This window comes from Hemitrygon akajei, chromosome 29 (assembly GCF_048418815.1).
Source record: "Hemitrygon akajei chromosome 29, sHemAka1.3, whole genome shotgun sequence".
Lineage (NCBI taxonomy): Eukaryota > Metazoa > Chordata > Chondrichthyes > Myliobatiformes > Dasyatidae > Hemitrygon > Hemitrygon akajei.
Genome location: NC_133152.1, coordinates 49930552 through 49944839, shown reverse-complemented (window position 1 = coordinate 49944839; position 14288 = coordinate 49930552). Strand labels below are relative to the sequence as shown.

The 14288-nt window shown below is 43.4% G+C and overlaps 1 protein-coding gene across 8 annotated transcripts in view; it reads left to right on the top strand.

Moving 5' to 3' along the window:
- The window catches only part of cfap74 (cilia and flagella associated protein 74), a 461786-nt gene that overhangs the window by 333644 nt on the left and 113854 nt on the right, over positions 1–14288 (top strand). For all 8 annotated transcript variants that reach the window (XR_012096720.1, XR_012096719.1, XM_073032445.1 and 5 more), the window contains one exon: positions 6236–6323. Coding sequence is in view for 6 of the 8 variants with exons in the window: in XM_073032445.1 (XP_072888546.1) it covers positions 6236–6323 (88 nt within the window). In the remaining 2 variants the exon portion in view is untranslated. The remainder of the gene's footprint in view (positions 1–6235; positions 6324–14288) is intronic.

Genomic DNA, 14288 nt, shown 5'->3' with positions numbered 1-14288 from the left:
CAAATGGGGTCTACCTAAGGTCTTATTGTATTTCCATAAAGTGATGCTGGACACTGAGTGTCAGTACATAAGGTGACTCTACAGGAAATGGTAAATTAGTGGTGGTGGCTGGTGAGGAGTGGTATGTTGTGGGTGGAGGTGTTAATTAATCTTACTGCTTGGGGATGAAACTGTTTTTGAGTCTGCTGGCCCTGGTATGGATAATATGTAGCCTCCTCCCTGATGGGAGCTGGATGAACAGATCATGAGCAGGGCGGTTGGGATCTTTCACGATAGTACTGGTCCTTTTCTGACACCTTTCTGTATATATATCATTGATGGTGGGTAGACTGATGCTGATGATGTGTTGGACAGTTTTGATTACTTATTAGTAGAGTGTTCCTGTCTGCTGCTGTGCAGTTTCCATACCATGCAGAGATGCAGCGTGTTAGGATGCTCCCAGAGGGACATCTGTAGAATGACATGAGTACAGATGTGCAAAGTCCAGCATAGATGTTGAGAAATTTGTTAACTTAGCGGCTGCGGTACAATGCAATACATGTTAAATGTAGAAAAAAATAAATCAATTACAGTAAATATATATGTGTACCTTAAATAGTTAAATTTAAAAGAGTGCAAAAACAAAAATAAAAAATGTGATGTAGTTTTCATGCATTCAACGTCCATTTAGAAATTGGATGGCAGGGGGGAAGAAGCTGTTTGTGAATCAGTGAGTGTGTGCATTCAGAATTCTGTACCTCCTTCCTGACAGTAACAGGAAGAGTTCAGTTGAGTAAAGATAACCACAAAGCATGAGAGAGGGGCTGGCCAAAGTTGATTGGAAGGGCATACTAGAAGGCATGATGGTTTACAGCAGCAATGGCTGGAGTTTCACGGGGGTGCATAGAACATTAAATAGTACCAATTAAATTAGTAAGCAAAAGCCTAACTAACCTCTTCTGCCAACACAATGTCCATGCCCTTCCACTTCCATATGGGGGACCAAAATTCTCATGGGCAGTTTTGTTAGAGCTGTTGAGGGGGGTTTAAACTAACTTGGCAGGGGGAAGGAACTGGAATGAAGGGACTCAGGAAAGTTCGGATCGTAAAAAAGTGAAGATAGCATGCAGTCAAATTGTCAGGAACGACAGACAGTTGTTGGGACTTAGTTGCAACCAACAGGCTGAGTATCACATCATTAGGGATGCAGAATCAGAAAGTATAGTAAGTACAGTACTCAAGGTGTTGTATCTAAATGCACATAGTATAAGGAATAAGGTGGATGATCTTGTTGCAATATTACAGATTGCCAGGTATGATGTTGTGGCCATCACTGAACCATGGCTGAAGGATGGTTGTAGTTGGGAGCTGAATGTCCAAGGGGACACATTATATCGGAGTGATGGGAAGGTAGGTGGGGGGGTGGGGGGTTCATGTAGCTCTACTAGTAAAGTGCCATCAAGTCGTCTTCTTCTTCTTAGAACCATAGAATATTACAACACAGAAACAGGCCTTTTGGGCCTTCTTGGCTGTGCCAGACCATTTTTCTGCCTAGTCCCACTGACCTGCACCTGGGCCATATCCCTCCAAACCCCTCTCATCCATATACCTGTCCAAGTTTTTCTTAAATGTCAAAAGTGAGCCCGCATTCACCACTTCATCTGGCAGTTCATTCCACACTCTCACCACTCTCTGCGTGAAGAAGCCCCCCGTAATGTTCCCTTTAAACTTTTCCCCTTTCACCCTTAACCCATGATCTCTGGTATTTTTCTCCCCTGGACTCAGTGGGAAAAGCCTGCCTGCATTCACTCTCTCTATATCCATCATAATTTTATACACCTCTATCAAATCACCCCTCATTCTCCTACGCTTCAGGGAATAAAGGCCTAACCTATTCAACCTTTCTCTGTAACTCAGTTTCTCAAGTCCCGGCAACATCCTTGTAAACCTTCTCTGCACTCTTTCAACCTTATTAATATCCTTCCTGTATTTCAGTGATGAAAACTGCACACAATACTCCAAATTCGGTCTCACCAATGTCTTATACAACCTCACCATTACATTCCAACTCTTATACTCAATACTTTGATTTATAAAGGCCAATGTACCAAAAGCTTTCTTTACAACCCTATCTACTTGTGAAGCCACTTTTAGGGAATTATGTATCTGTACTCCCAGATCTACTTCACTCCTCAGTGTCCTACCATTTACCTTGTATGTTCTATTTTGGTTTGACCTTCGGAAGTGCAATACCTCACACTTGTCCGCATTAAACTCCGTCTGCCATTTTTCAGCCCATTCCTCCAACTGGTCCAAATCCCTCTGCAAGCTTTGAAAACCTTCCTCACTGTCCACTACACCTCCAATCTTTGTAGCATCAGCAAATTTGCTGATCCAATTTGCCACATTATCATCCAGCTCATTGATATAGATGACAAATAACAATGGACCCAGCACTGATCCCTGTGGCACACCACTAGTCACAGGCCTCCACTCAGAGTAGCAATCCTCCACTACCACTCTCTGGCTTCTTCCATTGGGCCAATGTCTAATCCAATTTACTACCTCTCCATGTATACCTAGCGACTGAATCTTCCTAACTAACCTCCCATGCAGGACCTTGTCAAAGGTCTTACTGAAGTCCATGTATACAACATCCACTGCCTTCCCTTCATCCACTTTCCTGGTAACTTACTCGAAAAACTCTAATAGATTGGTTAAACATGACCTACCACGCACAAAGCCATGCTGACTTTTTCTAATAAGTCCCTGTCTATCCAAATACTTGCAGATCATATCTCTTAGTATTCCTTCCAATAATTTACCTACTACATAAATTCTTCTTCTTGTTTTATGGCAGTTGGCACCCAGGTTAATGGTGCATTACCACCACCTGCTCTGGAGTGCAAATCAGACGATAGACTTACATTCTAAATCCCTTCACACACAGACAGACAGACACACACACACACACACACCACCACCCTCCTCCTCCTCCTTCCTTCCTTCCTCCCTCCCTTCCTTCCTTCCTTCCCCATCCTAGTACCTATTCCTGCTTATCCATCATATCCTATAAAATACTCCTGTATCCCTTAAGAAAGCTAAAAGTACCCTGATCTGTGCCCTCTCACCCATATCCAGTAACCCTTTTAATGTGAATTCCTGCACCCCCAATTCCCTTAGATTAATTCTCATCATCTCTCTCTGTATTCCATACTTCCTGCAACTCAGAATTACATGTTCTACTGACTCCTCTTCCTAACACAAACCTGTCTGGTCATCAAGTCAGTAGAAAGATGTAACATAGGATCGGAAGATGCTGAATCCTTGTGGGTTGAGTTATGAAACTACAAGGGTAAATGGATTGTGATGGCAGTAATATACAGGCCTCCCAACGGTGGCTGGGAGGTGGACCACAAGTTACAACAGGAAATAGAAAAGGCGAGTCAAAAAGGCAATGTTATGTTAGTCATTGGAGATTTTAGCATACAAGTCAATTGGGAAAATCAGGTTGGTAATGGATCTCAAGAGAGTGAGTTTGTTGAATGCCTAAGAGATAGTTTTTTATAGTCTGTCTTGAGTCTACTAGGAGATCAGCTATACTGGATTGGGTGTTATGTAATGAACCAGAGGCAATCAGGGAGCTTAAGGTAAAAGAACCCTTAAGAACCAGTGATCACAAAATGATTGAGTTCAACTTGAAATTTGATAGGGTGAAAGTAAAGTCTGACGTAGCAGTATTTTAGTGGAGTAAGTGAAATTACAGTGGTATGAGAGAGGAGTTGGCAAAAGTAATTTGGAAGGAGCTGCTGACAGGGATGTCAGCAGACCAGCAATGGTGTGCGTTTTGGGGAAAAATGAGAAAGGTGCAGGATATATGTATTCCAAACATGATGAAATACTCAAATGGTAAAATAATACAACCGTGGCTAACAAGGAAGTCAAAAAAAAGGGCATACAACAACGCAAAAATTAGTGGGAAGGTGGAGGATTGGGAATTTTTTAAAAATCTACAGAGAGCAACTAAAACAATCATTAGAAGGGAAACGATGAAATATAAAAGCAAGCTAGCAAATAATATCAAAGTGGATAGTAAAAGTTTTTCAAGTATGTTAAAAATAAAAGAGAAAAGAGAGTGGATAGAGGACCACTAGAAAATGAGGCAGGAGAAATAGTAATGGGGGACAAGGAGCTGGCAGATGAACTAAATGAGTATTTTGCGTGAGTCTTCACTGTCGAAGACACTAGCGGTATGCTTGATGTTGTAGTGTGTGAAGGAAGAGAAGTGGGTGCAGTGACTGTTACAAGAGAGAAGGTGCTCAAAAAGCTGATATACCTAAAGTCACCCGGACCAGATGAACTACACCCTAGGGTCCTGAAAGAGGTAGCATTAGAGATTGTGGTGGCATTAGAAATGATCTTTCAAAAATCATTGGACTCTGGCATCGTGCCAGAGGACTGGAAAATTGCAAACATTACTCCACTCTTTAAAAAAAGAGGAAAGCAGCAGAAAGGAAATTATAGACCAGTTAGCCTGATTTCAGTGTTTGGGAAGATGTTAGAGTCAATTGTAAGAGTGAGGTGATGGTGTACTTGGTGACACAGGACAAAGTCAGCATGGTTTCCTTCAGGGAAAATCCTGCATGCCAAACCTTTTGGAATTCTTTGAGGAGATTACAAGGAGGATAGATAAAAGGGCTGCATTGGATGTTGTGTATTTCGACTGTCAGAAGGCCTTTGACAAGGTGCCACACATGAGGCTGCTTACCAAGTTAAGAGCCCATGGTATTACAGGAAAGTTACTAACGTGGTTGGAGCATTGGCTGATTGGTAGGAGGCAGCAAGTGGGAATAAAAGAATCCTTGTCTGGTTGGCTTCCAGTGACTAGTGCTGTTCCACAGGGGTCAGTGTTGGGACCACTTTTTATGCGATCAATGATTTAGATGATGCAATAGACAGCTTTGTTGCCAAGTTTGCAGATGATATGGAGATTGGTGGAGGGGCAAATATTGTTGAGGAAACAGGTAGGATGCAGAAGGAAAATGGGCAAGAAAGTAGCAAATGAAATACAATGTTGGAAAATGCATGGTCATGCACTTTAGTAGTAGAAATAAATGTGCGGACTATTTTCTAAATGGGGAGAAAATCCAGGAATCTGAGATGCAGAGGGACTTGGGAGTCCTTGTGCAGAACACCCTGAAGGCCAACTTGCAGGTTGAGTCATTGTGAGGAAGGCAAATGTCATGTTAATATTAATCTCAAGACCAAGAATGTGATACTGAGGCTTTATAACGCCCTGGTGAGGCCTCACCTTGAGTATTGTGAACAGTTTTGGGCTCCTCATTTTAGAAAAGATGTGCTGGCATTGGAGAGGGTCCAGAGGAGGCTCACAAGGATGATTTCAGGAATGAAAGGGTTATCATATGAGGAATGTTTGATGGCTGTGGGCCTGTACTCAGTGGAATTTAGAAGGATGAGGGAGGATCTCATTGAAACCTTTCAAATGTTGAAAGGCCTAGACAGAGTAGATGTGGAAAGGATATTTCCCATGGTGGGAGAGTCTAGGACAAGAGGGCACAGCCTCAGGATAGAGGGGCGTCCATTCAAAACAGAGATGCAGAGAAATCTCTGATGACATATTTCTGCTCCTATGTCTTATGGTCATATAGTCTTATTTTCCTTACAATTATGTGCCTATCTAGCTATCTTTTGAAAGTCCCTAATGCTACCACCACCTCAGGCAGTGTATTCCAGGAACCCAATACTCGCTGTGTAAAACCTTGCCCCTCACATCTCCTTTAAAATTACCCCCATTATCTTAAATGCATCCCCTCTGGTATTAGACATTTCAACCCTGGTTAAAGGATATTGTCTGTCTGCTTTGTCTATGCCTCTCATACTCTTATAACTTTGTGTCAAATCTCCCCTTAGCCTCTGTCACTCCAGAGAAAGCAACCCAAGCTTGTCCAACCAGTTATCAAAGCACACGTGCTCTAATCCAGGCAGCAGCCTGGTAAACCTCTTTTGCACCCTTTCGAAAGCCTTGACATCTGCCCTATAATGGGGTAACCATTATAGATGTACGCAAAGAGATGTAGATGTAGAGATGTACGCAAACTCCAATATGAGTAATTTGGAAGATTCAGGATTAGTTCATGCCAAGGACATATGCTAAATTTAGAAATATACTTTGTAAATCTGAAATTCACAGAAGCTGTAAATGATATATTTTCAAAAGATATGTTATCTATTACAGAAAATCTTTACCTGAAGATGCTAATATTTACTTTAATTCGTCAACACTTGTCCTGCAGGCTCCAATGAACATCTGGGTGGCAAATCAGGTTAATACTATTCTTTATTTTAAATATTCATATCCAGGTGAAACTTTAAATGTTTGCTTACTTTCAATGAAGCAGTTTGGATGATTTAAATGTTTGATCAATTATAACTTCTCAGAGCAATGATCACCTTAAATGCATGCTGTCTGGTATTAGACATTTTACCCCTGGGAAACATAGAAACATAGAAAACCAAAAGGATAATACAGGCCCTTCGGCCCACGATGCTGTGCCGAACATGTACTTAATTAGAAATTACCTAAGGTTACCCATAGCCCTCTACTTTTCTAAGCTATACCTACCTATCAAGGAGTCTCTTAAAAAGCCCTATCATATCCCCCTCTACCACTGGTGCCAGCAGCCCATTCCACCCACTCACCACTCTCTGCGCAAAAAACTTACCCCTGGTATCTCCTTTGTACCTACTTCCAAGCACCTCAAAACTGTGCCCTCTCATGGTAGCCATTTCAGCCCTGGGAAAAAGCCTCTGACTATCCACACAATCAATGCCTCTCATCATTTTATACACCTCTAACAGGTCACCTCTCATCCTCTGTCATTCCAAGGAAAAAAGGCCGAGTTCACTCACCTATTCTCATAAGGGATGCTCGCCAATCCAGGCAACATCCCTGTAAATCTCTTCTACACACTTTCTATAATGTACACATCCATCACTGTATGCCTTCTTAACCACAGTCAACCTGCACAGCAGCTTTGAGTGTCCTATGGACTCAGACCCCAAGATCCCTCTGATCCTTCACATTGCCAAGAGTCTTAGCATTAATACTATATTCTGCCATCATATTTGACCCACCAAAATGAACCACCTCACACTTAACTGGGTTGAGCTCCATCTGCCACTTCTCAGCCCAATTTTGCATCCTATTGATGTCCCACTGTAACATCTTCGACAATAGACAATAGGTGCAGAAGTAGACCATTCGGCCCTTCGAGCCTGCACCGCCATTTTGAGATCATGGCTGATCATCTACTATCAATACCCAGTTCCTGCCTTGTCCCCATATCCCTTGATTCCCCTATCCATAAGATACCTATCTAGCTCCTTCTTGAAAGCATCCAGAGAATTGGCCTCCACTGCCTTCCGAGGCAGTGCATTCCAGACCCCCACAACTCTCTGGGAGAAGAAGTTTTTCCTTAACTCTGTCCTAAATGACCTACCCCTTATTCTCAAACCATGCCCTCTGGGACTGGACTCTCCCAGCATCTGGAACATATTTCCTGCCTCTTTCTTGTCCAATCCCTTAATAATCTTATAATCTTAATAATCTTACAGCCCCCCACACTATCCACAACACCCCCAACCTTTGTGTCATCAGCAAATTTACTAACCCATCCCTCCACTTCCTCATCCAAGTCATTTATAAAAATCATGAGGAGTAGGGGTCCCAGAACAGATCCCCGAGGCACACCACTGGTCACTGACCTCCATGCAGAATATGATCCATCTACAACCAATTCTGTGAGCAAGCCAATTCTGGATCCATAAAGCAAGTTCCCCTTGGATCCCATACCTCCGAACTTTCTCAATAAGCCTTGCATGGGGTACCTTATTAAATGCCTTGCTGAAATCCATATACACTATATATACTGCTCTACCTTCATCAACATGTTCAATCACATTCTCAAAAAATTCAATCAGGCTCGTAAGGCACGACCTGCCTTTGACAAAGCCATGCTATTTCGAGTTGTGTTATGCCCCTCCAAATGTACTTAAATCCTGCCTCTCAGGATCTTCTTCATCAACTTACCAACCACTGAAGTAAAACTCACTGGTCTATAATTTCCTGGGCTATCTCTACTCCCTTTCTTGAATAAGGGAACAATATCTGCAACCTTCCAATCCTCCGGAACCTCTCCTGTCCTCATTGGTGATGCAAAGACCATTGCCAGAGGCTCAGCAATCTCTTCCCTCACCTCCCACAGTAGCCTGGGGTACTTCTCATCCAGTCCCGGAGACTTATCCAACTTGATGCTTTCCAAAAGCTCCAGCTCATTCCCTTTCTTAATGTCTATATGCTTAAGCTTTTCAATCCACTGTAAGTCATTCCTACAATCGCCAAGATCCTTTTCGACAGTGAATACTGCAGCAAAGTACTCATTAAGTATCTCTGATCTCTGCTGTGGTTCCATACACATTTTTTCACTGTCAGACATGATTGGTCCTATTCTCTCACATCTTATCCTCTCGCTCTTCACATACTTGTCGAATGACTTGGGGTTTTCCTTAATTCTGTCCGCCAAGGCTTTCTCATGGCCCTTTCTGGCTCTCCTAATTTCATTCTTAAGCTCCCTCCTGCTAGCCTTGTAATCTTATAGATCTCTATCATTACCAAGATTTTTGAACCTTTGGAAAGCTTTTCATTTCTTCTTGATTAGATTTTCAACAGCCTTTGTACACTACGGTTCCTGTACCCTAAGATCCTTTTCCTATCTCATTGAAACTTACCTATGCAGAATGCCACGCAAATATCCCCTGAACATTTGCCACATTTCTGCCATACATTTCCCTGAGAACATCTGTTCCCAATTTATGCTTCCAAGTTCCTGACTGATAGCTTCATATTTCCCCTCATTCCATTTAAACGCTTTCCTAACTTGTCTGTTCCTATCCCTTTCCAATGCTATGGTAAAGGAGATAGAATTGTGATAACTATCTCCAAAAGGCTCTCCCACCGAGAGACCTGATACCTGACCAGGTTCATTTCCCAATACCAGATGAAATACAGCCTCTCCTGTTGTAGGCTTATCAACGTATTATGTCAGGAAACCTTCCTAAACTCATATAACATACTCTACCCCATCTAAACCCCTTTCTCTAGGGAGATGCCAATCAATATTTGGAAAATTAAAATCCCCCACCATGACAACCCTGTTATTATTACAGCTTTCTAGAAACTGTCTCCCTATCTGCTCCTCGATGTCCCTGTTACTATTGGGTGGTCTATAAAGAACACCCAGTAGAGTTATTGACCCCTTTCTTTTTCTAACTTCCACCCACAGAGACTCAGTAGACAATCCCTCCATGACTTCGTCCTTTTCTGCAGCCATGACAGTATCTCTGATCAACAGTGCCACGCCCCCACCTCTTTCTGAAACATCTATAATCTGGCACTCTAAATAACCATTCCTGCCCCTGAACCATCCAAGTCTCATTAATGGCCACAGCATCATAGCTCCAAGTACTAATCCGCACTCTAAGCTCATCCGCTTTGTTCATGATGCTCCTTGCTTTAAAATAGAGACATCTCAAACCATCGGGCTGAGCGTATCTCTTCTCTATCACCTGCCTATCTTCACTCTCGCACTGTCTCCAAGCTTTTTCTATTTGTGAGCCAACAGCCTCTTCCCCAGTCTCTTCAGTTTGGTTCCCATCTCCCAGCAATTCTAGTTTAAACTCTCCCCAATAGCCTTAACAAATTTCCCTGCCAGGATATTGGTCCCCCTTGGATCCAAGTGCAACCCATCCTTTTTCTACAGGTCACGCCTGCCCCAGAAGAGGTCCCAATGATCTAGAGATCTGAATCCCTGCTCCCTGCTCCAATCCCTCAGCCACGCCTTTATCCTCCTCCTCACTCTGTTCCTATACTCACTGTCACGTGGCACAGGCAGTAATCCTAAGATTACTTCCTTTGAGGTCCTGCTTCTCGAATTATTTCCTAACTCCCTGTAGTCTGTTTTCAGGACCTCCTCCCTTTTCCTACCTATGTCGTTGGTACCATTATGTACCACAACCTCTGGCTGTTCACCTTCCCACTTCAGAATATCATGGACGCAATCAGAAATATCCCGAACCCTGGCACCTGGGAGGCAAACTACCATCTGAGTTTCTTTCCTGCATCCACAGAATCACCTGTCTGACCCTGTAACAGTAATAGAGTCCCCTGTTACTGCTGCCTTCTTCCTTTCCCTGCCCTTCTGAGCCACAGGGCCAGACTCTGTGCCAGGCATGGCCACTGTTGCTTCCCCCAGGTAGGCCATCCTCCTCCAACAGTACTCAAACAGGAGTACTTGTTAAAGGGGACATCCGTAGGGGTACTCTCTAGTACCTGCCTCTCGCCTTTCCCTCTCCTGACTGTTACTCACTTATCTCTTTTGAGGCCCCGGTGTGACTACTTGCCTATAGCTTCTCTCTATCACCTCCTCACTTTCCCTGACCAGACAAAGGAAAAGGATATTGTTTGTCTACTTTGCCTATGCCTTTGGATGATTTAAATGTTTGATCAATCATAACTTCGCAGAGCAATGATCATTCACCTTATGAATATAAAAGTGGTGGAACTGGAGCTTTGTAGCAACCCTAACCTTACAAAATACACCATGAGCTTCAAGGCTCTAATTAGTCCTGACCTGAAATAAACCTACCTGACCTAAAAGCAATATCACTGCATTCTTGTTCCCATGCCGTTGACTTGTGCCTGTTCAGTTCATTCCATAGAACCATAGAACATTACAGCACAGAAACAGGCCCTTTGGCCCCTTTGACTGTGCCGAACCATTTATCTGCCTAATCCCACTGACCATATCCCTCCATACCCCTCTCATCCATGTACCCGTCCAAGTTTTTATTAAATGTTAAAAGTGAGCCTGCATTCACCACTTCAACTGGCAGCTTATTCCACACTCCTACCACTCTCAGTGTAAAGAAGCTCCCCATAATGTTCCCTTTAAACTTTTCCCCCATCACCCTTAACCCATGTCCTCTGGTTTTTTTTCTTTGCTCGCCTCAGTGGAAAAAGCCTGCTTGCATTCATTCCAAATGATCAATATAAAAGATGGACTTTCAGCAAGCCACCTGGGTCTGAATTACTGTTACTGAAATTATTATTATTATTTTCCTTTCTTCATTCCCTCCCTCCCTTCCTCCCTTCTTTTTCCCCCTTCAGTCCCTCCCTCCCTTCCTCCCTTCTTTCCTTCCCTCTCTCCCCCTTCCATCCCTCCCTCCCTTCCTCCCTTCTTTCCTTCCCTCTCTCCCCTTCTGTCCCTCCCTCCCCCTTTCCTTCCTCCCTCCCTCCCTCCCTTCCTCCCTTTCTTCCATCCCTCTCCCTCCTTTCCTTCCCTCCCTTTCCTTCCTTCCATTTTCCCTCCCCTCACCCCTTCCCCCTTCCTTTCTTCCTTCTTTCCTTCCCTCTCTCCCTTCCTTCCATCCCTCCCTTCCCTTCCTTCCCTCCCTCCCTTCCCTTTCCTCCCCTCCCTTTCCTTCCTTCCCTCTCCTTTCCCTTTCCTTCCTTCCTTCCTCTTTCTCTCCCTCCCTCCCTTCCACACATCTTTCTTCCTTCTTTCTTTCCCTCTCTCCCTTTCTTCCCTTCCTCCCTCCCCTTTTCCTCCATCTCACCCCTCCCTTCCTTCCACCCCTCCCTTTCCTCCCTCTCTCCGTCCATGCCTTCCTCCCTTCCTCCCTCCCTTCCTTCCTTCCCTTCCTTCCTCTCTCCCTCAAACCTTTCAAATGTTGAAAGGACTAGACAGAGTAGATGTGGAAAGGATGTTTCCCATGGTGGGGGAGTCTAGGACAAGAGGGCACAGCCTCAGAATAGAGGAGCATCCATTAAAAACAGATATGCAGAGAAATTTCTTTAGCTAGAGATTGGTGAATTTGTGGAATTTGATACCACATGCAGGTGTGGAGGGCAGGTCATTGAGTTTATTTAAGGCAAGATTGATAGGTTCTTGACTGGACACGGCATCAAAGTTTACAGGGAGAAGGTCAGTTAATGGGATTGAAGAGGGAAAAAATAATCAGCCATAATTGAATGGTGAAGCAGACTCGACCTAATTCTGCTGCTATGTCTTATGGTCTTAAGCCCATCACCCCTACTGGGGCATAGGCTACTGACAGCAGCTCACCAGAGTCCTCTGTCCTAGGCTAGTCTTCCAATCTTTCAAGGTGTAGCCTATTAAAGATCCTTCCTCTTCCAGGGGTAAGAACTTTGGAGGTTCTGTTGGCATTTCTAGAGCACTGCTTTTTTTTACTAGATGGGATTGCTAGCCTCATGCCCAACCTTGTTCCTTTCACAGTTGGGCATGGGACCATCCACATCAGAGTTCTGGTTTGAATAAATTCATGTTTATTCCTAGTGTTTTCAGTGGGCATAAAGTCAGATGCCCAAACAATGAAAACAATAATCCGAATATCATGCCCTCTGCTGCAGCCAGTAACTGTAGTATTGCAATCCACAGTCTCAGCACAAGGTGCAATATATTTCACTTGCCCGTTCCATATAACCATATAACAATTACAGCACAGAAACAGGCCCTAGTCCGTGCCGAACACTTACTCTCACCTAGTTCCACCTACCTGCACACAGCCCATAACCCTCCATTCCTTTCCTGCCCATATACCTATCCAATTTTTTTTTAATGACAAAATCGAACCTGCCTCTCATTCCACACAACTACCATTATCTGAGTAAAGAAGTTCCCCCTCATGTCACCCCTAAACTTTTGCCCCTTAACTCTCAACTCATATCCTCTTGTTTGAATCTCCCCTACTCTCAATGGAAAAGCCTATTCCCTAAATTTTTTTAGGGATTGACTTTGTATTGTAACACACACACACAAAATGCTGGAGGAACTCAGCAAGTCAGTCAGTGGGGTCTTGGCCTGAAATGTTGAGAGTTTCATTTCAGTGAGTGGTGCCTCGGTTGCTGAGTTCATCCATCATCTTGTGTGTGCTACTCTGGATTTCCTGCATCTGCAGAATGTCTTGTGCTGTTGACTTTGAAATTTTGTCTTGTCACTCCAAAGGCTTCAGACATTGTCACTTTATTTACATCCATTCTTCCCCAACCTTTCACAGTACAAATTCTGAGTTAGTCTTGTTTTCTTTCTGATAATATCTCCCCTGCCACAAATATTTAGAGTCATGGAGCACTATATCAAAGAAGCAGGCCCTTCAGCCTGTCTAGTCCTTGCCAAACTATTAATCTGCCTAGTCCCATTGACCTATATCTGGGCCATAGTCCTCCATATCCCTCCCATCGTCCTCCATATCCCTCCCATCCATGTATTTATCCAAACTACTCTTAAATATTGTAATCGAACCAGCATTCACCACTTCTGCTGGCAGCTCTTTCCACACTCTCACCACCCTCTGAGTGAAGAATTTCTCCCTTATGTTCCCACTTAAATATTTTACCTTTCACCCTTAACCCATGACCTCTAGTCTAATCTCACTCACCTCTAGTGGAAAAAGCCTGCTTTTGTTTATATTTATACCCCTCATAATTTTGTATATATCTAAAACTCTCCCCTCATTCCTCTACACTCCAGGGAATAAAGTCCTAATCTAAACACAAAGTACACTGCAGATGCTGGGGTCAAAGCAACACGTACAACAAGCTGGAGGAACTCAGCAGGTCAGGCAGCATCTGTGGAAACGAGCAGTCAACGTTTCGGGCCGAGACCCTTCGTCGGGACTGAAGAGGGAGGGGTCCTGACGAAGAGTCTCGGCCTGAAACGTTGACTGCTCGTTTCCACGGATGCTGCCTGATCTGCTGAGTTCCTCCAGCTTGTTGTACATGTTGCAAAGTCCTGATCTATTTAGCCTTTCTCTATAATACAGGTCCTCAAGTCCTGGCAGCATTCTTGAAATTTTCTTTGCACTCTTTCAATCTTATTGATATGTTTCCTATCGGTAAGACACCAGAACTGCACAATATTTCTTAGTCTTTCAACACTCAAGGTAATGGTATTGAAGTTGACCTATACTCTCTATTATCTCAAAATTCTAATGTACCAGAGATTCCAAAGCTGCATCATTCTTTTGTCCAAATTAACATTTTTTATGAACTCCTCATTTCAAGTTAACTTTTTCCATCTACTCATTCAAGCACTTCTTGAAATTATTTAAGTTACTAGGTCTAATAAGCCATTCTCTGTCCTATTAATTCTTAGTGAATAAAAGAATGTTAAGTTAAGGATCTTAAGGTTACATTTGTAGCTGCTAACTAA